Here is a 26,967-nt window from a genome sequence, read left to right as displayed (position 1 = left end):
CTCTGGGGACCGGCCATCCCCCACAGGGTTCAGCAGGAGCCTTCCTCTGCCCTGTGCCTCTGCTCCCCGGGAATGCCGGGGGCCCCGGGGGTCTGGCCATTCTGCCAGGTGCAGCAGTCCCGGGCTGTGGGAGCGGGCAGGGTGGTTTGCCCAAGCTGGTTCTCTGGCGTTCAGTAAATCCTTGTTTTGGGGCAGCGCGGCGCCCTGCAGTGGGGGGACAGGGGCAGCTGCGGTGCCGCAGCTGGGCTGGCTGAGGGTGTCTCTGGAGGGGCCTTCTGGCCCCAGCCGTGCTCTGGCTCCACACACACAAGAACAGAAGCTGCAAGACACCACACTTGTTTCTTTCCGGCACCTTTCAGAGCAACACCCGTTTATTTCCCCCCCGAGCGATGCAGCTTGTCCTCTCCGGGCCCCGGCCGGCTGCTGTGCCCCCGCGCACGGTTCGCTCCTCAGCGCCGCTGAGCTTGCTCAGGTGACGTCATTAACCACCTGCAACACACTTGTGTCTCAATTTTATTTTTTTTTTCTCCTGTGCAGCCTCCTCAAGGCTGGCTGCAGGACTGCGCACGGTTTGGCTCCCAAGGCGAGAGGCGCCCGCAGCCCCGCCAGGCCGCTCGCCGCTGCGGAACCGCGCACGGCCCCGGCTCCGTGTGCCGCCCATCCGCGCGCACGCGGCACCGCGCGCCCGGCCGCCACAGCAGCCGCGCTCGCCAAGAACCGGCGCGCCGGGAGCGGCAACAGCCCCTGCGCCGGGGACACGGGGGGCGGCGCGAGGGCCCGAGGCTGCGGATCCTGGGCTGCGGAGACGGCCCGAGATCGGAAATGAGAACGGGAACAGGAACAGGAACGGGAATGGGAACAGGAACGGGAACGGGACCGGGACCCGGCGGGGGCGGTGCGGGCAGCCCCGCCCCGCTCACAGCGCCGCCTCGCGGCCGCCACGGCCCGCGCAGGTCCCGCTGCGCCACGGGCCCGCCGCGGGGGAAGGGCCGGGAAGGGTCTGTGCCGCTCCGTGCTCTCCTCACCTGGCCCCCGCTCCGCTGCTGTGCCGGCCTCTTGCCCGCGCTCCCCTCTGAGCCAGGGCCGCGGCCTTGAAGCTCTCCTCGGTAAGCATTTCCTCCGCATCCTCCACTGTTTCCGTAGCTTTTCCCCGCATCTTCCGCCACCGCCGGTCTGAGACGCCGGGCCTGACTCGGGGCCACCTCAGCCCAGCTGCACCGCGTTCGGACGGTTCCGTGAGGCCGCGGCTGCAGCCCGCTGCCGGTCCGCGCTGCAGCACACGCTGCCGTGAACGCAGCAGCTGCATCCTTTCTCTTTATGCCAAAGCTACATGGAGCAGTGGCACGATGTCGAAGGCGCGTTCGAGCACCCGCACCTGGTGTGGAGAGCGGCTCCCCCAGCCGGCTCCCCCCGGCGTGCCGGGACAGCGGCAGGGGCCGCGCCAGGCGGGACAAGGGCGGGTGACAGCAGCGCCCGGGCAGCGCCAGCCGGGCGGGCAGTGCCAGCGGCCGCCGCACACCCTGACCCCACGGCGCTCTGACTGCGAGCACTGCTGCTCCTTTTCCTCTGGCAGCCTCGGGAGAAGAGCCCGCAGCACTCCCAGACCCTTTCTGCCAGTGCACAGGGCTCTCCCCAGCCGAGATGCTGTCCAGAGACGAATACAGCTTATCTCTACGCAAAAACTAAACACAAACCCCCAGAGCAAACCTGACAGGAGCAGAGCAAAGCAAAGGCTTTCTAAGAGAATCAGTTCAATCTTTGTGTCATCCCCTTTTTCAGATTTACGAAGTGCCTCTTGCTTTCGGAGAAAGCGCCTCCACAGCTCCCCGGTGTGAAGGATGTGCCTGTCACTGCCCCACGGCTCACACACAGGGGAACAGGCGTTCTGAGGGGAGCAGAGCTGCTCCCGCTGCTCCCTGCACAAAAACAATGAGCCCTGAGTCAGCTTCAGAAAGTTGTCTCTGTGCTGTTCCACTCAAAAGTGACAGGTACAGAGTATCCTCCAAGAAGTTTTAATCAACTACTCACCTGAGGGACTCTTGTTCCCAGAAATCCCCAATTTGTTCCTTTTTCTTACTTTACCAGCATCATCCTCAGCGTACAGCTGGAGGGAACCACTGATGGCACTGCAGAGGAAACACACAGCTACTGGAATACTTTGCTTTCTGATCTGTGTGCACTAAAGTCTCCCAGCTGTACTCACAGCACAGGGCTGCAGCAGGCAGAAAACACCAGTCCACACCTAATGGAAAGATCATTTTGGTGTTACTTTAACAAGAACTTTTTAATAAGCACACAACACAGAGTTTGTTTGAACCGTGCTGAACTGAGGCTTACCAGGAGGAGGAGATGCTTCTCGCTTTCCAGGACATGGACACTTCTTTGAGATCTGCAGACACCAAAACCTGCAGCTTCCAATGTTTGTTGTTTTACCTTAGACATAAATCTGAGCAGAGTTAGAGCTGCTCAGGGCTCCGGTACTGAAGCAGAATTCACAGCAGTGACTCAGCAGGCCCAGATGTTTATTTAGAGCTATCAGTGCAAACCCAAACCCCTAAGGCAGCCACCGACAGCATCAGACGATGCCTCCCCTAGAAGAGAAGAAACCAGTCTGTTGCATGAGAAGTGGTAACCCTGGCATTGGTCTCTTACTGCCTCACTGACATTGCATTTCTCCATTTTGTTCAGAAAAGAGCTACGGAATTTAATTATACTGCAACAACATCTACAGCCAAAAAATTCAACAAAACTGGTTTAATTTCAGAAAATGTGTTAAAATATATATATATTTGTACATCAATTTGACACACTGCATTAGTTTACACAAATGATGGTCTTTTTTGAAACTGTATTTATGAAATGTACATTTTTAATTTAAATACTCAGTATACACTGCATTTAATCTGCATGTTGCATTTATTAAATACATTAAATCTGCAATGTAACAAAACGTTTTCTGCATACGAAATTCAAAACACCATTTTAAATGAACAAAAGATGGCTCACTTCATTTATTTGTTTTAACAACTAGTGCCTAGCACACTAGCTTAGCTCCACCAACACCAGCTGTTCTTTCTCTTTATTGACATTGTTCACAGACTAGTACATATTACACTAAGAGTGCTGGATAAAAACATGAGGTACGGAAGTGGTTCAAAGATTACAGGTCATGCAGATCATGCGAGACAGCAAAGAAAGTTGTGAATGAGAAAACACTAAATAAAAAATACATAAAGAATGTGCATTATAAAATAAAAAAAAACAAACCCAAAACAACAAAACAAAAAACCAACAACCAACTCAATTATACAGCTTTGCTTCTTTGGTTACAAAGTAGGTTGAACAATTTCACAGCTTTTTATTCCCACCCAAAAAACCAAACCAAAAACGAAATGTCAAAAAGCAGAGGAATCATGGCCCCCTTCTCTCTATTAAAAAGTAGAAACAGAAATGAGCAAAGTTTTCTTCATCAAAATAGCCCATCACTTATTTATTATATCACAAGGACTGGTGACTACCTGTACAGATGCACTATGGTCTTCATACTTACACTCTATACAAAATTTACATTCAAGCTGGATCTTTACTACCGTAAATAAATACCAAAGGTCAATTGCCATTAGTGTTAGAAATATGCCAGGATTCTTTGTTCAATTATTGCCTAGACATTGTATCTATTAACGCAATCCCATCTATCATTTTACCCATACAGACGTTTATTAAAAAAAAAAAAATTCAAAAGTTCTGTGACATTGTTCATGTACATTATGAAAATAGCAGCCCTGTAATAAATAAAACAAATAAATGAAACTAACATAGGCAAATGTTACTTATATGAAAAGAACAGTGGCTCTGAAGAGGAATTGCTGCTCCTTACCAGACAGCAAGGCTCAAAGCAACCCAGGAGCAATGGGAACCTCGGAGAGCCACCCAGGCTCTGGCAGAGCTCCCTGCTGAAGCCCAGCACAGGGGCTGCAGGACTGCCCCGCGGCCTCCGTGCGGGCAGGGGCCGCGGCGGCGGGCAGCTCCGCCAGGGTGATTGTCTAATACTGAAAAGGCCAAACACACAACAGAAGCAGGCTGCTCGCTCTGGGGCCGAGGGCCAGTGGCACAGGACGGGCCGGCTCACGCGGAGGAGACGTTGGGCTGCGGCGGCTGCGGGGGCTGCGCCTGCGAGGTGCTGCTGGGGGCCTGCTGGCTGGAGAGCTGGGACAACTGATCGTTGTTGGAAAGGGATTTTAACAGTGCATTTTCTCGTTCAAGTAAAGAGTTTCTTTCAACTAATTCTTTTATTTGTTCCTTCAGAACTTCCACTTCTTCTCTCACTGCATACATCAAATGGCTTTTCACTAGATCCTGCAAAGAAGAAGGGGACAGTTACACCACGGGAAAGTACAAGTTTCCTTCACCCCAGCCCCAGAACTTACTGTTACTGCTTGCACTGCAGTAAGCCTGGGAAAAAAAAGCACTCATCGCCAAAATTTTATGAATAAATCAGCTTTCGAGCACAAGCAACCCAGCCCTTATGTGAAGAAGGCCTGATATGAAAAGCTTTGTCTCCAGCACTGCAGTCACTTTAGTTACACGGAAGCCAAGGAGAAGAATGACGCCCCGGCTGCCCAGGAGGAAAGCACCAGCTCTGATGCTGTGACATGGGGTATGGATAGTCTGTGGTACACAGGCCCCGTCACTGAGGTGTGTGAGAACCAAATCAACAAGAAAGCTTTTACATCATCAGAATAAAAATCCAACAGCTCTAACTGAAGCTGAGCAGCATGTTAAGAATGGCATACCCGACCTTTCAGAAAAACTAGTAATGAACTTGGCTAGAGTAACACTCATTTTGTTCCCAGCAATTTGTAAGAAAATTAACTGAAAAATATTTCTGGGCCAACAGTAAAAGCAATAATGGTTTGTGGTCATTCACAGATGACACAGAAAATCCTTTTTTCAATTGATGCTCTCAGTCTGACCCACCTGGAGGGATATCACAGTCTTAAGAAACACAATACAGCAGGAAACTTATGTTCAGTGATGAACCACATTAATCCTATTACAAATAACTTATATTTTACTTACCATTGCCTGTTCTATTTTGTTGTCAATGGCAACAACACTTGCACCAGACGCACTGTAAATACAATGAGAAAACTCTGTGAGTGTTATTGTATCACTCGGGTAAAAGGGTGCACCCGCAGGACTCCTGGATCATGCTGTCACTGGAAGGCTGAAGCTGAGAGTCAAGAATCCAGTATACACACACAGGGGGGTGTCCCATGCCCCTCACACCCCTCACCCCACCCAGTTACCCAGTACAGTTGTGACCCACAAGAAACATGCTCCTTCAGGTTATACCTTCTCATACTGGGCTTACGACACCCATAGCCATGAAAATGCACTAGAATAAACACTAAACCAACTGCTTTGATTCCTGGCCTCATTTACCAGCTTGCTTCACTGAGGGAAACAAGAGTTCATGGGATATTAATCGGATTCTTCTCACTAGCATTATTTCTTCCAAACTGTTTTTATAAAGCAATGAAGAAAAAATCCTGTTTTAATACCTGTTCTCTGGACTCACTTGAGTCCAGGTTCCAGGTAAGCAGCTCCTGGTGCAGCACAGCCCCTGCAGCCTGCGGCAGCAACCAGCAGGAGGGCGAGAGACCAGAGCCCTGAGCCTGCGGCCACTGGTTCCCAGTGAACTCTCCCTGGATCCCGTCTGACAGCTGACAAACACACAGCTGGGGGTCACAGCCTCTTCCACAGGCACTGGTGTCCACCACCACGCCTCAGTACACTGTGAGGATGTTATTTACTGTGCCAACGGGATCCCAAACTGGGATCTCTGAATCCTGCGTGATGGAAACCCAGCCCGTAATAGCCAGGGTTTGTTTCCAAGTCACAGCACAGGCACACAAGCCAGTCCCTCACTCACAGCTCTGCAGTCGGGATTTCGGCAGGCCGGGGGTGCCCTGTGCCCCCCAGACTCTGGTTTCTCTGTTCAGAGAGGAGCGTGGCTCTCCCCAGGGCACACAGGGCTGCAGCCCCCAGCAGCCACCTCCCACCCCAGGTCTCAGGGGTCCCATTTCCCACCCAGCCCCGCTCTGACACAGACAGTGGTTCCTGGGCTGTGACAGCCCCAACAGGGAGCTGCTGATAACACTCCCAGCCATGGACATGGCTATCAGTAGTGTGCAGCCACGTTTAGTAGAGTTAGCATGGGGAAAATGCAAGGGTTGCAGTCATGCTGGAAAACTCACCTCTCTGGAATTGTGCAACTCACCAAAAACCAAGTGTTAAGAAAAAAATCACTCAAGGCTTTTTACAAAGAGTATGGCAATGTGCAGTACTAGTCACAGATGTGAAACACAGCTCAGCTCCTGAAGAGTGATACTGGTCAGAGAAGTTAATTTTAAGGGCTCCCATAGAACCATCAGCACTAGAACTGGGCTTTGACAACTGGAGGGCACCAGGTTTGCAGACTGGGGAAGCAACAGCCTCTACTTCTACCGAACCAGTCTTGAAACCCAAACCAAAAGCACTAAATACCCATTTCGGAAGGAAATTGTTCCAATCTCTTACTGTCTTCTAAGCCTCTTTTCTTACCTATCTATGGTAAACCTCCTCAGAATAAAAGCTATTTATAACTCATGCCAAGGGAAGTATGCCTTTCCATGTTGAGTTAACACATATCAGACTCATCTGACTCTGTCAGAAGTATCAGTGTTCGTGAACCACAAAATCCCCAAGACTCCATGTCCTCTCACAGTCCTTCATGGATACCACTCTACAGGTCAGATGAGGCAGCTCTGAAGAGGTAACGAGAGGACAATTAAAGCAAATAGCACACTTGGCAGTGGGATCTGCTTCCCCATCTCTGCACCACAAGTCTACAACTGCTGTCAATACCCGTCTAGTCAAACTTGAGATTGGAACTTTGTTCTTCTATTCCTGTTTCAGCCACTTTGTAGCGTGATTATTTAAAACAACAAACCCCACTACATGACTCTAAGGCATTCAAGCAGTCCCATGAGAAAGACAGGCAGCCTTCCCTCAGCCTCCCAAAGAGCTGACCTGCATGGCGTGCTGCAGAGGCACCTTTCCTGTGAGTAACTTGTGCTCTGAGCTCCCCTCTGCCTGCAGGGAGGGTGTAGGAGCTGTCCCTCCCTGCAGGGTGACTGGAATGAGCCAGGGAAACCACTGCTTTACCACACACCCCACACCTGACATGACACCAACAGTGCTGAAAGCTCTAAGCAGCTTTATACACAACTTGGTAATGTTCTTGCTGCCCTCATCCCCAGAGCAGCTGTGCTACGACTGAGATGCTGAGTCTAGATTCCAGCCCTGCTCCCTGGACACATCCTGGCTCCCAACTTCAGCAGGCAGAGGCTGGCACCACGCAGACCCCTACTCATCCACCCACCTGGGAGGAGCTCCACACTGACACAGGGTGCCCCAGTTTGCCATCAGGATAAAGCCAGCTGACTATAGTTCATGTCACTTTCTAAAAGCAGATGAGATTTAGATGTTATGGTAGCACAATTCCCACATGATCTTGTTCTTTATTCATCTGACAGTGCTCCCAACACCAAGCAGCCCCTGTGGGACATTCATGAGCAGAGCCCTCCAGTGACAGCTGCTCTCATGGGAAACTCCAACTGTGCTGCCAAATCTTAAAATTTTGTATATTTTTCTCAAATCCTAAACTCTTGACATCAAATTCCAGTTTGCATAAAAATATTTTATCCCATGGCTGCAGAATGACATTTATACATTCCAGTCCTTATGAAAAGGCCAGGAAGAAACCCAAAATATCCCTTAAACAAGTCTTTTTGGATGACTGAATGGAGAGAGAGTCTGACACATTCTGTGAGTGCACCATCCACTGTAGAGCCAATGCAACTTGCAAATCCTGGAATTAGAAGAGGAAAGACACCATTTAGCTCTTGTAAAAAAAGACCAATTGCTGATTGCTCCAAGAGCTACAGAAGTCTGATAGTTATTGTCAAAACTGCAAAAAAATCCACATTGAGTACCACAGGGCAAATGAAGGGGTGCATTCATCATGTAATATTTGTTTTCAACAGCAAAATCTCCATCCCACACTGAGCTTCTGCAGTTCATGAAGTATCAAACAGACACACTGAACACAGCACATTTCATTTTGACTTGGACCTCCCAGTTAAGGTCATGTCCATGAAGGCTCTACCCAAAAAGATGTTCTATTGGTACACCTAGTTCACACTGAAGCCCACAAGGTACACTGCAAAATTTACAGTCAGCAAAAACATCAAAGATGCCCCAAGCACAGTTTGTCATTCCCAGAGATGGACAGTAAACCCATTGTTTTCCTACCTTAAATACTAGGTAGACAAAACACCTTCTTGTCAGAGAAATCCTCATTTTGATGGTTTAAAAAAAATCTCAGTGGCTTTTGCTTTACCTATTAAATTGTCTTTACCTCAACTGACAAGTTCTCTCACTTTTCCCATTCTGGGAGGAGGGGGAGCTGAGCAAGTGGCTGCATGGGGCTTAGTGCTGGCAGGATTAAACCAAGACAGCCCTTTTTGGCACCCAGTACGGGCTTGGAAGGGTTTGAGGTAAGGACAGATTTCACTGGGATGTTCTAGATTGAATGGATAGCTGTTCCTCCTGTGCAGCTATTGCCTGGAAGCTCCTGTGCTTGCCATGGGCTTGTGTGCCTGAGTCTGCTAGAGCCCATTGCTTGCTAGTGGCCACTCTTTGCTCTCACGGCTCTTATCACCTCACTGCTGTGCCTGGAACACTTGATAACAGCCACTAACTACCATGTGCCTGGGCTGGCAGGTGCCCAGGGCAATGCTGCCACACTGGGCAGGCCAGAGCTCCAGCCCTGTGGTCATTTATTCCTTCCCCTCATTGTTTACTCGTTTATGAGCTACTGTCTTACCACTGGTTGAGCTAGTCAGCCTATCCAGAGAAATCTTTTCTATTCTTCAAAGAGTTAAGGTCTATTTAATTAGCCTCCATCCCATAAAGATATCTTATAATGATAGCATTCCAAGCAATCCAATCACCTATCCAGACTGGAAAGAGGATCTGTGTGAGTATTGCAGACTTCCATTATTGCTCTTTGTCAAAGCCATGTGAGAATGTGTGACAACCTGAGGCAGTGAATTCACCACCTCAGGAGTTCCCACACACACTTCATGGGTTAATTTATATTGTGAAGGTTTAATGCTTCACACATAAATGCAATGGAAACATAAATCCTACTACTTTAAATTCAAGATTACCAATAATGTCTGTGCTTCAGGCAGACCCACCCAAAGCTGGTATGGTACCTTTACTGTGCGAAGACAACTCAGGCCAAGAACAATCACCCAGCCTCATGTGAATATGCCAAGAAGCCTCTATTCCCCTTCTTAAATCACATCAGCTGAAAAGACCAACACGAGAGACTTGTGCCTTCAGCAACACCTATGGGGGCACTGTGCATGAAAACACCCCTCTATTCACTGGAGCAATTCAGCAATCGCTTGTTCTCTATTGCAGTATCATGTGTCTACCTCTGCTGACTTCAGCAGGTCCCCAGAGACAGCTACTCATAGCAGAATAATCCATATTTGTTAGAAAAAATACTAGAATTACACAGAAAGGAGACTTCAGGATAAACAGAAAATCTAAGTCAAGCCCCTCAGGTTCACAAAGTACTTCTGAAAGAACTGCAAAATGTAATTAAGAGCTCACTGCCATGGTCCTGGTGCTCTGCAGTGTGCCAACCCTCACATTTTGTGATGGGCAAACAAAGGGATTCTAAGGAAGCCACACAAGCTTATTGTTTTCACAGCAGCAATTTTTCTTTCCCGAACCAGAGATGCCAAAAGAAGCCCCACACCATGTTCTTGTTCTAGCCCCTGCTGTGTCCTGCCCAGCTCCATCCTGCGAGGGCTCCCACCAAAAGCTGCACTGCTCACTGACGGCCCTGGCATTCCCTCCACCAGCTTTTACTGGAAATTTATAGTCGACAGCTTCTCAGTTTCAGTCATCCAGTGAAGGAAAGCTGCCTAATGTGACCTTAAAATCCAATAACTGGGGTATAAATGCAAAACCTGCAAAATCCTGTCAAAAACTTTGGAATTTGAATGGATTATAAGTTTAAAAGATGTATCAATCCTGATGAATTGCATTCTATGTTGTCACAAATGCTTGTTTTTACCATAAAGAGTTCACTGGCAAAGATGCAAGGTTATTTTAAAGGCAACCATTTACATTCTTCTACCTGAATTTAATGTTCTATGTCCCACATTTCCAGCATTTGCTTCAGGCATTGTACATAAACGTCAGATTTGTGAAGCCTCCATCTTAATAATTCATTATTTGATTTTAGGGTTTTTTGAATTAGCTTTCTCATCTTAAGACTTATTTTGAGGCATGAAAATAGAGAAACAGCTAAAGGCTAGACCACAAAGTGACCTTTTGGTCTACAAACCAAATGTGTATTCTAAGCCCTGAAGTTCGTTCCAGTGAAATAACAAAGTCCTTGAAACCTAAATACCAACTCTGTTCCATAAATACAGGGAAGTGGCATCATCCAGAGCTTAAAGCAAAAACACAAATTCATCCAACTTACTGCTGAAAAAGGAAGATGTGCTTTGAAACTGAGCTTAATGCCAGCACCCCAGCAATACAAAATAATTTTTAAAGAAAGAGCAGAACACTTAGCATTACTTATAACCTTCATCATTGTGCATTATACAAACAGTTGCAAGGCAAACTTTAAAGGATTCAGCTGAGCTGTGCAAGTTGAGAAGCCTTTCAAGTCAAATACAGCCAGGACAGTGACGAAATGGTTATCAATACTTCAACAGCCAAACAAAATTTACATTCTACACAGCTTGTTAAGCAGAAGTTTTGACAAGCCAGAGCAGCACAAGGCATTAAATCACATCATCACTAGGACTTTGACTTAATGCTGACAAAAAAAATCCCTCAAAATCATTAACACACAGGAGAGAAACAGTTTGCAGCTACTGATGAATTAGTAATGCACCTCTCTCAAGTCCTATCCATGCCAGATAAGACTCTGTTGCACTTCACTGCAGTTTCTCACCACGAGTTCAATGCTAACTTTGGAGATTTACTTTGTCCTTGTCACAGTTCACCTATGTTCCCCATCCAGCTTTACTTGAGCAGAATGAAAGTAAGCCAGAAAGCTTTTTTCCTGGTTTAAAGATATAAATATCTTAACTTTGCCAAAATTGCGTTTAAATGTAATATTTTCATGATGTGTTTTCTGATACAGGACTCAATGCCAAAAAGTTTCCTCTTTTGGAAAAGGAAACTGTGAATATTTAGGCGAAGGTCGCCTAGGAGCTGACTAGCATTAAACTCTGAGCTTACACATCATGTATGATACATGCATAATGGAAGGAGGAAGAAAAGTCATGTCATATTTTAAGAGTTTAGTTCCATGTTTCAGAACAAACACTTCACTTCCATGACCGCTTTCACCTCTTCAAACTGCAGAAGCCCAATATGGAGTTCTGAACACAGGCAGCAGTTGTGTGCAAACAAATACAATGAGAAACTTGCATAGAGCAAAGCAGTTCATGCATACCTCAGCATGTATGCATTCCATACTCAAGCATCCATACCTATCCCAGGTGGTCTTTGACTCGTGTAACTTGTTGAAATGGAACGCTTGGTAGAATGCAGTTGACGGATTCCTATGAGATCCAAGAATCAGACAGACATATTGAAAACGGGTACGTAATAAAAATACCAACTCTCTTAATTCAACCTGCATTACAAAGTGAATTAGCTATCCAGACAGGTTAAACAAACGTTTGAAAGGCCCTACTATTTCTATGACTTTGCATTAAGGACACAAGGATCCAAAACAAAAGAGTAATTCTCCAGCCCTATGGATCTTCAGGCTATATCAAGCTGCTCCTGTACAAAGATGAGACTGTAAGGCCAACAATTAAGACATCTCCCGTCCTGCTGCCAACACTGTATAGTTTAGCTGACCACCACCCTAATGCCAAACATACCTAAACCCAAGAGACACCTTTCCCATTTTTGGTATGTCCCAGACTACCTCTGCACACAGTACCCAGTGTTTCCATCCTACTTAACCCCCTGCCTTATACTCAAAACAGATGATTCCTCCAAGGGGAAGTCAGAGCTCAATATGCCACATTCAAACTACGACAGATCAAGTTACAAGTGAAAAACAGCTCCAGCTAGAAATGGAAAATGGAACGTGGACTCCCTTTGTAAGCACCTCTCAGCCACGTTCCCCCTTCCCGAGGTGCAAGAGGGCAAGCCCCTGGCCATGCATGCCCAGAGGGCCCTCACCGCCACCAGCCCAGAGCACAGTCCCCTTGCTGAAAACCACACACTGTGCCCACATTCCAGTGCCAGAGCCCTGAGGCAGCCTGACCCCCCAGCCTCAGCCCCACCACGGCGACTACACTGACAATGCAATTAGAAAACTTTACTTCTCCAAAGTCTCACCTGAACGTTTGTTGTAAACTAGATACTGGAAGCACACAGTTCTCTGCTGCCACTGGCTGCAGCAGTGTTATACTGAAACTGAGAAACTCTCTTCTCAAACTGCTCATCCTCATGTGGGCAGAGCTATGCCAGCCCTAGAGACAAATGCAACAGCCTTGCTGAAAGACCTTCAGAAATGCAAGCATGAGTTCAAATTCCTTTTAGAATCTGTTTTAAAATGAGAAGTTTATATCACATTGGAAGCACAGGCATCAATCCCTTTTCTAAGTTTATGGCAAGAATATTTCTAAAAGCAACTGTCTTCAAGTTACTTAATTGTTTCAACTGAAATACAATTACTGCATAATAAAAATTACATAAAATAAAACAAAAACATCACAGAAGTAGCACCATAAGAAAACACTATCAGAAGTAATTCAATTCTTATGGCAGGTGTATACAAAAAATCTTGGAAGGATAGTGGTATTTGTGTATCAGCAATGATCAGAAGTGTCTGAGTTTAAAGTGTCTGTCATTCCTTTTCCCACCTTCAGCACTGTACCCTTCAAAAAAAAAAAATCATGCGAGTCTGGAATTTAACTTAAAGCCTGTTACAGAAGTTGCTTGATCGAAACTGATAAACATCATCCTCCTATGTAGGTAACATCCACATTTTCCTAAGAAGTACTGCACACAACTCAACAAATAATTACAGGAAGAGCAACACAATAGCTAAAGGACATTTGTGTAATAGGACTTCACATGTGGAAAACAATTGGCATCTGCAGATAAAGAGAGCACTCCTTTGCTGAAAGCAAGGCCCAGGCTCTTCTTTCTAACGCAGCTGTCAGGAGCATGTACAGTCCCTTCCTCGGAATGAAGCTGTAAATAGAAAGTTATTTAACTTCCAAGATAAATTTACTTGTGGCATATAAAGCCGTGTTGCTACTGTTAAGTATAAAAAGTGATCTATAACCACACAGCATGTATTCCATATAGTCTATTTTTATACTGATACTCTCTATGCTCTGTATTTGTGTACTGTTCTTAAGCAAGTGTCTAAAAAGATACAGAAAAAATTTCCTTATTAGATTCTCATTTGTAACTCCTACTGTTGAAATTGCTTTTGCATTACTTCAGACAAGTAAAAGAATCTTTTCTACTCCACAGCTATGTATTTTAAAAATAATTAATGGGGGTGTGTGTACCTAAACAGGAAAAGCAAATACACAGAGGCATCATGAATGATGCCTCACACACAGATCTGAACTAATATGATTGAGTTTCAGACTGCTGAGGCATCTAGTTTAACCATAAGAAACAATGAAAGGTTAGAGAACTATTAAAATGCCTGTTTGCAGGAACAACTGAGAAAACAGCTTACAGCAGCACTAAAACCTAGCCTGCTGCTTCTGTGCCATAGCTGGAGCCCCACAGGTCCTCCTGACACTGCCCTAAGTGAATGCAGGGACAGCCTGGACCAGAAAAGCAGATTGTCTATGTCTCCTCCCCGGCAGACTGCCAGGTCTGAGGTCAGGACTCAGCTCCAGTCCTTGGCAGACTGATACAGAGGAACTGAGAGCCACACAGCACAGCAATGTCCCAGATGCTGATGCAGAGAAATAGCAAGCACCTTCCACAGAAGGTACTCCAGAACTTCTCTTCCTCTGTCTCTGGTGAGAGAGACCAGGTATCCCCAAGGGTACATGGGCTGAATTAATTCCCAGCTTAGTACACTTAAACATTCAAACTGTATCTCAAGTGGCCAAAAATGCTTCTATGTCTCTCTAAACAAGTCCTACAACACATACTGCATTTATGTCCTTTAGAAGCTCATGAATGCCAATATTCACAACTCTCTCCCATGCTCTTGTTTTTAAGAACAGTTTTCATGCAACAGAAAATTTGATCCAAATTTAAAGAAGGAGAACTTAGCCCTCTGAATGCCCAGGACATCAAGCTGTCCCTTCGAAAGGGAAGCCTAGACCTCATCCCGTGTCTCACATCACAGCTGGAAGTGTATCCTCCCACTGCCATTCATCAGGACAATATGCCAAATACAAACTTCATCCTTGAAGGCTCTGTTTGCTAGAAACCATGCCTGGGAAAGCTGGCAAATCATCAAGCATACAGATAAATGCCTTTTGGTTCAAGTAATGATACTGGCTTTGGACTGGGTATCAGCCCGACATACAGCGGCTGCTGCACAGATGCCTTTTTACCAGCTACTTCCTTTGAAAGAAATAGTAACATCATTGTTCATGAACAAGTTTCAGTCTTCAAACTACTGACCAACCTCAGAAATTGAGGGCAAGAACATATGTAAAATAGTACTTTTTTCCCAACAAAAAATTAATACCACCTCAGACAGTTCTCTCTCAACCTCACTGAGTTATTTTCTTTATGTTTGAGAATAGGAATGATGCAAAACATTCAAAAGGCCTAACGACCTGTCTTTGAAGAACATGAGAACAACAGGTCAGACAATCCATGCTCAATACCTCTAAGGAAAACCAAAGAACAGAAGCACATCTTCACAACCCAGACAGAAGCAAGCACACATGGGTGACCTTTACAGAAGCTCACTTCAGTCATAATTCCTTCTGAGAACAATTAACAGATCTCATATAGAAAGCCACAGGAGATGTGACCATGCCATAAAATGAGTTGAGCTTTTATTGCCACCTTGTGTGACATTTTTGTTGGTAACAAAAGGCTGTTTACTGAGTTACTGCAATGGGCACTGATTACAGCTGCTCTCAAAATTACATTTGGCAGGGTTCATCTGAGATCTGGATGAGGGATTTGATGATCACTTGATCACAGTTTATCAAGAAACTTGCAGCATAGTTTATGGCATTTTGAGATTATGTTTACACTAGTAACAGAATTCCTCCTCTATCCTTCTCCTTTTAAAAGATGTTTCACTTTATTTTTAGCACATTCTATTTAAAGCAGCTGCAACTTTGAATTAGCTTTCTTTCATAAGACTCAATCTACAGAACATTAACTGGAGCACAAAGCTTTGCAGGAGAAAACTAACAGGGACTAAATGTGGGGGAGTCAATGCAAAATTAAGGAAAATAACATCTCAAGCTCTGAAGTCATGTGTTTAATTGCATATTCTGTTCATGCAGTTCCTTAAACCCATTATACTTGCTATACATGCCCTAGAAGACCAGCCAAAATTCAGAGATTTAACACTCAGTTTTAGGTTCATGCTAGCTACAGGTAAGAGGAAAGGCTGACTCAATGACCAACCTACATGACAGTTTTTGGGGCAGTGGCTCTCAAATGCCACAATGGATTTAAAGGGGTTTCACATGCTACTACAAAACAAAAACATTGTAATAGCATAGAGAAAGCACACTGCAGGGAACTGATCTTCACTGGATAAACCAAAAGCAGTGGCCCATATTTCTTCACCTTGCTCTCAAAAGATTTTGGCAAATAATTTCCTGCAGCGACTAGAAGTCTCTAAGGAGAAGGAAATACAGACAACTGTCTCAAATACAGAGAGTATGAAGTCTGGCAGCAGCACTTCCCTGATCACTTGCCTGCTCTGTTGAAACACTGGCATCAACCTTTCCCTGCTCTGGGTGAGCTTGAGTACTTAAAAACAACACCAGGAATACTTTCCAAACCCTACCAAGGTTATCACTTGTTTTACGTAATTATGTGACTTTAATAAATAATTTAAAAAATTAATAAATGTTTCATTATTACCTGTAATGGGTCATAACCATACACTAATTCTGAAGGAGCTTTGCTTAAGAGTTCAAATAGTGAATTGCAGTATGACTATTTAATACTAATCATAGAAAGAACACAACAACTTTCTAAGCATCTTCTTATTCCTGAATTCAACAGCTGCAGCTCAAAACTCTGGAGTCCAGTTCTCCTGGGTGCCACAGACTGGTCCCCAAGGCTCAGGAGTGCTGCGTACAGCTGTAATCATAACAGCTTTATGATTTCCAGGATGCAGCCATGACCCTTTCCATCCTCAGCATGCTGCCTCCCCAGTTCCTGAAGCCAGGCTCGGAGCGCTCCTGTCCCAGCCAGGCACCCAAGGCTCTCCTGCTGTCCCAGACAGCACTGCCACAGACACGGTAATTAACACGCCACCTGCTAATGAAGCACGGCTCTTCTGTGAAGGCTGTCAGTCAGGCTGAACTTTAATTACATCATCTTACAAACTGTGTGAAGACTAATCTGAGGGCTTCCGTTCTTAAATCAAAACATGTAACAAGTGTAAGATTTTTTTGTACTAATGATTTGTCTTCTCACTGGATATAATCAACCTTCAGTTCTTGGAGGGAGGATACAGAACAAAGTAGTTCACATGATGCACAGCCTGGCTTCCAGGCAAAAAGTCAACAGCAGATCACATTTTCAGAGAGAAACTTATAGATTACAAGCTGATAACAGCAATGCAGAAAGTCTGCCTGATCTAGTCAGGGATTCTCACCTCTGTCAAGAAAAGCCATAGAAAAACTCACCAATATTATCCACATTTGAATGAACTGAGAAATGTAAAAAAAAAAAACCAAAAAAAACCCAAAAAAACAAACAAACAAAAAAAAAAACCACAAAACAAAAAACCAACCAAACAAACAAACAAAAAAACCCAAAAAACAAAGTCTTATTGAAAATAACACCCATGGTCTCAACAAACACCTTGAACTCACTTCACATGGAGTGGAACCCTTTGGCATCTACTGATATCTGCCAAAGAATATCACTATGCCATCATACTCTCCTGCAAATTACCCCATCCAAGAGAGCAAGCTCTGAGTGCTCCTACCCAGCAGACCCTAATACACTGGTATACAGGAGGGAGCAAAATAATAAATTCAGCATTTCTGAAACGTAAAGATCCAGTTTGCTAGTACTGCATTATAGATCCAAAAATCTGCAAAACCCCTCAAAAGAATTGACTTTTATACAGCATGGCTGGTAAAGAAAAGGCATGTATTTGTATGTATGAACATGTTATTGAAGATGATCAGGCTCCTGCTGCCTGTGATGCCCACAAAACCCAGTTTTCTCAAACACAGTGATGAAGGGAAAGCTGCCTGTGATTTCTGGTGAAAGTGGCCCTGCAAGTGGAACAGGGCTTGAATACTCATCCTCAAATAAAACTACACTGAGATTTTTTTTTCTCCCGCCAAGTTGCAGTGACAACACTCAGCTACTTCAGTCATCTATAAATACAAATGGCTCTTGTATTTTTGACAACAAAATATTCCAGTATCTGTGGGGAGAAAAAAAATGAGTGGATAAAACAGCTTCAAGCAGACTCAGACAAATCCCACCTGTCCTACCCATGTGATAATGGTCAGGAATGCATGTATGAGCAAACGTTTCAAATGACACATTCAGCTTTAAAAAAAGATATTTGATCCTAGGCCATGTACGGCACTTTTTTTTACACAGTATATTATAAATCTGTCTGCCTTCCCACACCATTTACAAAGTCTCTACCACTCACGTTTCAGGCCAGCCCATACTGCCAGTGAGTGCTCACCACTTGCTTTACTGAAAAAGTATTTTTAAAAATGCATTTGTAGGGTTGGTCAAGGTATTTACAGGCCTTGCACCCACCAAAGAGTGTTCTACATAGGAGACATTCCCAGGAGCTCTCATCCACACCCCTACAAAAATAGCCAAAGTAACTTGGTGGAGAAGCAAGCAGCATTTTTTAACCCTCATTTCTGACCACCCCATCCTCTATTGGATATTAAATCTGCTTGAGATGGGTGCAAAAGCTTCAGAAACTCACTGAAAGCAGTATCTATCTGCTATCCAATCTACACTCCTCCCCTGCAAGCTCACACACCTGCCACACTCATCCCCTCCCAGACAAACGGGTCAGGACTCTGCCCTCCCTGCAGAGGGGGTGAATGCTACCCTGGGCTGCACAGGGCAAAGTCCAGCAGGTGGAGGGAGGGGATCCCTCCCCTCAGCACTGCTGAGGCCACACCTGCTGTGCCCAGATCCCCACTCCACTTTGCAACCTTTATTGTGTACCAGACAAACCCGGCAGCTGTCAGTGCCACTGACAGCTGACACCTCTCCAGGGCACTAATTAATATTTCTACCTTCTCTCCGCACTGACAGAAACACTCAAGCAGGCTGTCACAACCCAAATGCATCCTTCAAAGCTTCAAAGGGAGAACAGATAGACACATCTTGGACTAATTTTACTTTGCTTGACAAAGAAAATTAAGACAAGCATATAGCTGTCCCTTCATGTGGCCAAGTAATTCACCTGCCCTGCCTGGATGAAAATAGACTATCCCATAAGGCAAAGATTTCCTGGCACTTAATACACATTCATATTTATGAAGTGTGAAGTTTAAAGACTGAGTAATTTTCAAGAGGAATGAAAGTGCAACCTCATTCTGCACTTCAAGTGACCTCCTATGTCTGGAGAATCTTCTCAGAAGACAGTGGCTTTAGCAGTTACTATAAATACTTCTATCCTTATACTTTGTCAAATATAGGAATAAAAGCAGACACCTGTGCCTGACAATCTAGATTTACTGAACAGAACCATCCAGATGTACTTTAGCAGGAGGAGTCTCACAGAAGTTTCTTAAGGAACCATTGCTGACATGTAAAGCACAAACAAGATTTGAACTTCTCCTGAGCAACAGAAACTGCTAATTGCCAGCTTTTAAGAAGGAAAATTAATATACAGCCCCAACACACAACAGGCTGATATCTCAAACATCCAGTACAGTAACAGGGAGCAACTCCTCTTTACTATAGTGTCACCTGAAGTCATAAAAATTATCAGCAGCTCCTGTAAAAATGCAGCCTCTGAGAACTTTCAGCCCTTCTGATGTCTGAGAGCAGTTTGGTAGTCCTGCCTTTTCAAAACATCCAAATACTTCAATATTCAGCTTTTAACAAGTTTAAAATCGCTTCCATAAAACATATGCTGTCATTTCTGTCATACAGACAGCACTCAGAAATCAGCTATGGAACACCTTCTATAGGAGATGAGGAGAAAACTAACCCCCAGCAGCCGAGCAACAGGGAACCTCTCCTGTCAGGGCTGGTCACTACAGTCTTTGAAACAACCTGAACAGTATCACTGTGAATTTCTTTCAACTACTTTCCCCATTTCCTCCTTTTAATAACTCTCTCATCTGAAATACTTGTACCTCATTAATTTTAAGAATATATTGACTCCTCCTTCACAAAAGCATTTGAATGTTTAAACTGGGAAACAGCACTGTCAAACAAGCAACCACAGTTTTGTTTCGCTATCTTGCACCACTCTACTGACTGCACAGCACAATAGGCTTTCTACCACGCAGAAACCCATGCAGTGCTGCAGTTACCTTTGGTAATTTCTGTTATACAATGTATAGTAAGCAGTGAAGACAACCAACTGGAGTTTCTTTGCATTAACCATTGTTTGCTGCCATGAGCTGCAGAGGCCACCCCAGAAGTCCCAGCTCAGTTTTCAAACTGTCTGTTAAACCAAAGGCTCTCCAGGCTCTGGAGCGTAAAGTCCCACCTGCTTCCTCACACACTCACAAACACAGGCCTTCAGCAGGAGAGCTGAGAACAAGCCTGCAGCTGTAGGAGAGCTCAAACCCCTACGAAGTTCACGAGCAAGGTGAAGAAAGGGCTAACACTGCAAACTAATTCAATTCAAGTATCATGTACTGGTAGGTACTTGCAGCAAACTTACTTTTTTCTTTAGGAGCACAATGAAATATGCATCTAGGGCAATACCTAAGTGATCCCATGCCCAGTTTCGTCCTTACACGATGAACATGGTCCCAGCAGCACAGTTCTCCCAGCAGTTAGTGCTCCACACAAATAGGTGATTTAGCTGAGCTCGCAGCACGCTGCGGAGAGCCCTGCACAATCGGGTTCTCAACAGCTCAGCTGCCATAGCCGACAGTTCACAATTGCAGCCATTCATTACTGTTCCTGGAATACAGCCGGAACAGTTCAAGCCGGTCAGTTATCTCTGGAAAATGATCTATACTCTGCTCCTTTTCCAACAGCCCTAGTAATATTTTGCCCCAAAAGTCTGCCAAACATGTAGGAGGTTTGAACAAGCTTTCTCAGTAACATTCTTTTAACAGAAGCCACATATTTATTTTCCCCCAAGAGCCAAAATAAAGTTATTAAGCCAGATGAAACATTCTGCTTGTCAATTACAAATTTGTGTATACATGGGCATAAGGGCAAGCAGAGAATCTGACACACACTGATACCAAAATCCTCTCAGGTGCTCTAACTGCCCTCCCTTCAAAATAATTAGTACTAGTGCTGAGGCCCAACAAAAGAAGAGTCAGAGCAATTCTGAGACCTAGTTCTAATAATGTTTTTACACATTAGGCAAAGTATTTTTCAGGTTCCCTGTTTGAGACAGCAGTACCCACATCTGCCTCAGTATCAGTACTAGTTCCTCCATCCTTTAATACTGCTGCAGTTTATTTTATTTGCAGCCACATTTAAAGAGGAAAATGTGTTATGCTGTAAATATTTCATAACTTTCACACAACAATTTTTTCTTTTTAAGAGCTTAGCAATTTGGACACATCAACTGAAATACTGGCTTTGCTTTTCAAGGAAGAAGTGACACACTGAAGGCTTTTTTCTTTTTCATTCTTTTGGACCACCTATCCACCTTTCTTCGTCCCCAGACAAGATCTTCCAATTAATTGATTCTTCACTATTCATCAGGTCAATGCAAGAAACCACAGGTTTTTATAGACTACTGTCAAAGTGTACTCAGCTATGGGAACAGGAAATTAAAAGTCTTTGGGCAATGGCTTGGAAGAAAGCAATCTACAGACATAGTTCTCTTTATGTATCAGGCTAGATCACCTCCACCCCTAATAACCTTAGATGCTGTTTGATTTAAAACAGCAGACTATAAGATAGGAGTAATACAAAATTTTTTTTTTCAGAAATACATGAACTGATCAACTTTTTACATCATGTTTACTGCATCAACGACATGCTGCTTTCAAAGAATTTCCATCTTAACTATTTTACCTTTCAAAGAGTTCCTCTTCCTATTCAGAATGGTGACTTTCCAGGTAAATCCAGGGTATTGAGAGCTATACACTACTCCTTGATGAGTCACTGTTTTAGAAGAAGACTACAGGAGAATGATCTACACAAGTCTGTGAAGCTTCAGGTACGTGCAAATATTGAAGAATAACTGAAGGTGCCAGAAGAAACACAGACACCTGCCTCCACACTGAGCCCCCTTTCTGGAAATGTTACGCATTAACAGTATGAAAGACAAAAAGAAAAACGCTTTTCACAGATTTATAGCTTCAATGACCACCAAGTAACCTCTCTGAACTGAGCTGTGAGCTAACTTCCTGGACCTGCCAGCACAAACCATGACTCATGATGTATCAGCTCCCTTTGTGCTTTAATAGCTTTATCAGCGTCAACCCCCAGCCTATTAATGACACTTGAAGGTCTTCATTAACTATTTCACCACCGATTCCAGAAGATAAGGCAGCTGGGCAAAGCCCATGGGAGTGGCAGCACAATTTAAATGGCTGGAAACAGGAAAAAAGCAGGAGCAAGAATAGAACAGCAGACAGCAGGAGACTATTTTACAATAAAGCCTTCTCAGAGAGTAAAGCAAATAAAAACCAAGAGGTAAAACAGCCTTTACAAGCTGCTAGGTTTTCATTGTCACCTTTCTCTGTCTGAAGCTGGTGGAAGTCAGGCTACTGCTTGAGGGGAGCAAAGAATAAACTGTCTCTGTGTCTATCTCCTACCTTATGTACGAGGTCTAGGTCTGTTTAAGGTGAGCTTTCATGGCTTACCAGAACCACCTTCCCAGCCAGGAAAGACTCACACTATACGTGTGCTCCTGGCTTTCTGACAACCCAGCACACAGCACAGTTTTATCACCCAGTGCAGAAGCTGACAAATGACACATAGGCTCTCCTTCCCTGATAACCAGACACTCGTTTCTCTATTGAACACCACAGCACGGCCTGCCAAAAAGAGCACACTGCATTCAGACCCCATTTCCATTTCTTACTCCTAGTTCTCATGGCAAAGTGTCTGAAAGAGTCTCTTTAGACATGAACACCATGTAAAGCACCACTACAAGGTGGCAAGTTCAAGGACTAAACTAGATAACTAACTTTAAGAATCACTGTTCTGTTCCAAGAACTGACCCACTGGAGTGCCACACAAAGATGCCCCTAACTTGAAAAAGCAGGATAAGTTTTTCTCTATCTTTACACAGAAGTTATTCAGTTGTCACAGATAATCATGTTCATTACCACAATTTATATTAAGTATTAGAAGCTATGGAAAACAAATGCAAAATGCATTCTTTTCTTTCTGATTCCTGAATCAACAGAATGATTAAACACCAGACAAATCATCTTCTCAAAAAACACTGAGCTATGAAAAGAACCCACCAGCTTGAAATCAAACCTTATTTGCACAAGGCAGTTTTTTAGCCAGATTAGCAGTCCTCTTAAGGTAGGCAAACTGCAAGTAAATTTTAAACTTCTAGTCAGTCCTTTACCACTTTATTCAAAACCAGCACAGGTCTCCAAACCACAGCTTTTCCTTGCAGAACAGCACTGCAGTTACTTTCTCAGACACAGCGTCAGCCAATGCTCCAGCGAGCACAGGCCTCCATTAAACCTGCAGCCTGAACTCCCCAAACACCCACTTTGAGGTGCTCTCTCCATCCACTGCACCCCAGCTCCACAGACACAGCTGCTTCACTAAAACATGCTCAAATCAACACTGACTATATTATCTTAATGTCTGGTGCTGTCTCAAGGTGAGGGAAGACTTACAGAGAAATTCACCACAAGATCACTTCATAGTGGCCTAATGCCTATTTTTAAAAACAAGTAGCACACATGTATTCCCTTCCTCCAAACTGCAGCAATTCTGACAGAAAATGTTGGAACTTAAATTCAGTGCTCAAATACTGCTTGATTCTTCTTTCCCTCCAAGAAGTCAATCAAGTGGTTTGGCCTTCAGAGCAGTCTGACGTGTCCATGGGAACAGCAGCCACACACCCACTCCCTCGCTCAGGCCCTCTTAGGAGTCTGCTCACACCACACTCCTCTGTTACAAGTCATAGTTCCAAATTACTTTCCAATTTAAAAAAACTCACTGTAAGGTTGTACTTCCCACCGTGCCACATCTTTGCCCAAGTAGTGTCTGTTTTCTCAGCACAAAGGACCATTCTCTGCAGAGCTTTCCCTGCCTAGGGATTTGCACACAAATCCACATCCAAGTGCAAGTACTTTCCTTACTGACACTATGACGTGTTAACTCCACAGCAGGGTAAAAATCAAGAGTCTGTGTTAAAAACCCTGAGATACCACCACACAGATTTAACACTGCAATAGTGTCATTTTAACCCAGCTGTCATTGAAGTGCTTTATAATGCATTCTGGAAAAATGAGAGAACAGCTCTTCTCGCATCCTGAGCCACGGGCTAGGCTACAGAAAGACAGCTTTCAGTCTTCTGATTTTGAAGAGGTAATGTTATTCATGCATTAAGCAGCTTTCAGGATACTTTGTACCCCATTTTGTAAGAAAAGTAATCACACTCACACCCTGCAAAAAACAAGTACAATTCACTACTGGCCTAAATACTTTGCTATGGTTTGCACTCTTAAAATATAGTCCAGGTGAACCTCAGCACGACTTTCTGAAAATATGAATTTACAAAAAACACTTGGCAATAACTTGAAAGTTGACTTTTTTCTCCCTAAAAATTCAATTCTTTTTTATGGCATTATAAAATGATTCATACCTGTCTTCATCACCATCAACAGGAATGGATATGCCAAAAACAGAGCTGGCAAGACTGTTCATTGGAGTACTTGCAGGTAACTGAAGAGGATTTGCTAGAGTGTCTGGAATGGGAGGCTTCACAAGAGGTTTATTTTCAGCTATAAGAGAAACTGGTGGCTGAGGTAGGGGCTCCGATTTTCTTCTAGTATCATCAATCTGGCCTGCTAAGGACTGGGCCTGGGTCTGAAACTGTCCGAGGCTCGCCTGAGGCAGGCTGGCGGGCGCGTTGGGCGCGCCTTGCATCATCGAGTGTCCGACGTGCTGGGACTGGACCGCGCCAGTGCTTCTGCTGACAGAAGGGTGGCTCGTCAGCTGGGACTGGACCAGCGTAACAGGGACGTTTGGCATAGCAGCAGAAGCGGTGGTGGACGCACTAGGCACACTTGTACCGGGCACAACTGCAGGCACGCTCTGGACTCCAGGGACCACAGCATGGGCAGCGCCAGGCATTCCCGACACTTGACTGCTTCCCCCCATTGGATGCTGAGTCACAGATTTCTGTTGCACAACCCCCGTATGCCCAAGGCCTGGCTGCACCACACCTCCCGGCTGCGGGAGGGCAGGCTGACTTGCTTGTGCTTGGCCACTCTGCAACAGCCCCGACCCCTGTGCGACTGCTTCGCTGGGCTGCGCTGACACCCCCATCACTGGCGCTCCCACAGGCGAGGGGTTCTGGCCTGTCACCTGCCCCACAGGAAGGCTGGAGGCCACAGTACTTGGAGCAGAGCTTGTAGCAGCCTGCTGAATAGCTCCTTGAGACTGCATAATTGTCATGTGCTGCATGTATTCAGCCTGCCCAGGAGGCTGCGTCGGCAGTAGATGCACTGGTGGAATCTGGGACTGAGAATAAGCAAATTGTTGAGGTTGAGTCACTGGTATGTTTGCCTGCTGCACCTGCTGCTGGGCCACAGGAATGCTTGACTGCCCTGCTGTCACATTTGGAGGTGCCATGCCTTTCCCGTTGGCTCCAGCCTGTGAAACACCCTGCGGATTTACCTGCGGTTGCTGCGGCACTATCATTTGCTGACTTGCTCCCGAAGCCCCAGAAAACACAGGCTGAGCAGTACTCTGAGGCACGGCCCCACCTACGGGCTGTTGCTGTTGCCCAATGACAAAACTAGGTTGCTGTAGAGAGGACTGGTTCATTTTCTCTGTCTGAAGCAGCTGTGACACAGCAGCCAGGGAGCTGTCAGCTATAGAATCGGGGCCATGGGCTGATGCTGGCACAGCCGAGATCACAACAGAACCTCCTGTGGCACCGAGGCCACTGTCCCTGTCTTGAGCAGCCTGTTCGAAGGTGCTGCTGTGCCTAATGCAATCTCCAGTCCTGCCCAGAACACCACCACCATCTGAATCCCGGTCATAGTACTCCATACACGTCCATCGGCCTCGCCTGTAGGGCTCCCCAGTACCGTGGTCCAGCTTGATCACCCTGAAGCGTGAGCTGCACGCAGCAGCCGCCGTCTGAGACATGGCCCCGGGGGCACTGGGTGCAGAAGGCCCTGTGGAGGGCAGGGCAGCCTGAGCACTGCTGCCTCCCCCCCCAGCTGTGCCAGGAGCAACAGCTGGCAGGGGCACAGCCGAACTTTTGGGCACAGCCCCCCCGTTGGGGCCTGCAGCCACCCCAGCAGCAGCCACAGCCAGCTGCCCGTCCAAAAGGAGATTGGGAGAGACGCTGCTGGGAGTTTCGGCCTCGCCCACGTTGTTGAGAGTCTCTTCGGAGGAGCTCCGCTCACAGACGTCCTCGGGGCCGTAGTCGGTGGCTCGCGAAACATCAAAGATTTCAGAAGACACGTCCTCGGTGCGGGACTCATCCGGGTCATCCAGGCTCTCGGTGTCCTCGGTGATGCTGCTGGCCACCTGCGCCGTGGTCACGCTGGTGATCTGGAAGCAGCTCTTCTTCTTGGCCGGCATCTTGGACATGTTTCCTCCGCAGGAAGGCGTTCGGCCGGCCGTGGCGAGGCGAGCGGGGTGCTGGGGCGGGCTGTCACGGCGTGCCGGCCGGGCCCCGGGCGCTACCGTACATCCTCCGGCGGCTTCCTGCGGCGGGCGGGGGGCGGCGGCGCTCCTCCTCTTCCTCCCTATCCGCAGCCCTCTTCCCGCGGCCGGGCCTCCTTCTCCTCCCTGCCGCCGCTCCGAGCGCCCCGCGGCTTCCTGCGGGCCGCAGCAGCGGGCCCGCGGCCCGCCCCGCGCGAGGGGCCCCGCGCTGGCCGGGCGAGGCCGGCGGCCCCGTGTCCCACCCCCCCCGCTGTCTCCGCGCTCTACCTGGAGACCAGCGCCAGGCGCATCCTGCTCGCAACCGGCCCGCGGGCTCGCCCCACGGGCAAACCCCCGCCGCGCCGCAGGCGGGGTGCGGGCGCCGCGGCGGCCCGGGGAGCGGCGCTCAGCGGCCGCGGGCGGGCGGACCCGCTGCGCTGCACCGGCCCCGGAGCTGCCGGAGCGCGGTAGGGCCGCGGCTCCGCTCGCCCAAGATGGGGCTCAACTTGTGCGCTGCACCCTGGGAGCGACGTGGCCACGCCCCCGCCGGGTGACGTCACGGCCCGGCGCAAAGCAGAGCAGGGCGGCGCGGGGGTGGCGGGGGAGCGCGGCCTGCGGGGGACGGTTGGGATATGGCGGCGCACGCCGAGTTCTCCCCCCTCCCCCCCC

General features: G+C 46.5%; 1 protein-coding gene and 1 long non-coding RNA gene across 5 annotated transcripts; one reads left to right on the top strand and one right to left on the bottom strand.

Annotated features, from left to right (window-relative positions):
• Positions 1-501: 501 nt before the first annotated feature.
• LOC135278472 (uncharacterized) lies at positions 502-3,713 on the top strand. Its single transcript, XR_010345978.1, has 2 exons — positions 502-1,106; positions 1,780-3,713. It is a non-coding gene; the product is annotated as an uncharacterized LOC135278472 (long non-coding RNA).
• On the bottom strand, positions 2,740-26,812 carry TSC22D2 (TSC22 domain family member 2). Of its 4 annotated transcripts, none has more exons than XM_064384966.1 (4): positions 24,281-26,809; positions 11,640-11,711; positions 5,080-5,131; positions 2,740-4,356 (listed from the first exon to the last, which is right to left on the bottom strand). In XM_064384966.1, exons 1-4 carry the CDS (start codon positions 26,242-26,244, stop codon positions 4,126-4,128), a joined length of 2,319 nt encoding a protein of 772 aa, XP_064241036.1. In that variant the 5' UTR covers positions 26,245-26,809; the 3' UTR covers positions 2,740-4,125. The 4 variants fall into 4 exon arrangements, with proteins under 4 accessions (XP_064241036.1, XP_064241037.1, XP_064241040.1 ...); XM_064384970.1 differs by having other exon boundaries at positions 4,217-4,356; positions 11,603-11,711; positions 24,281-26,811; XM_064384967.1 differs by lacking the exon at positions 11,640-11,711 and having other exon boundaries at positions 24,281-26,808.
• Positions 26,813-26,967: the final 155 nt, after the last annotated feature.

This window comes from Passer domesticus, chromosome 11 (assembly GCF_036417665.1).
Source record: "Passer domesticus isolate bPasDom1 chromosome 11, bPasDom1.hap1, whole genome shotgun sequence".
Classification (NCBI taxonomy): domain Eukaryota; kingdom Metazoa; phylum Chordata; class Aves; order Passeriformes; family Passeridae; genus Passer; species Passer domesticus.
The sequence above is the reverse complement of the archived record's forward strand: the minus strand, read 5'-3'. Positions and strand labels throughout refer to the sequence as shown.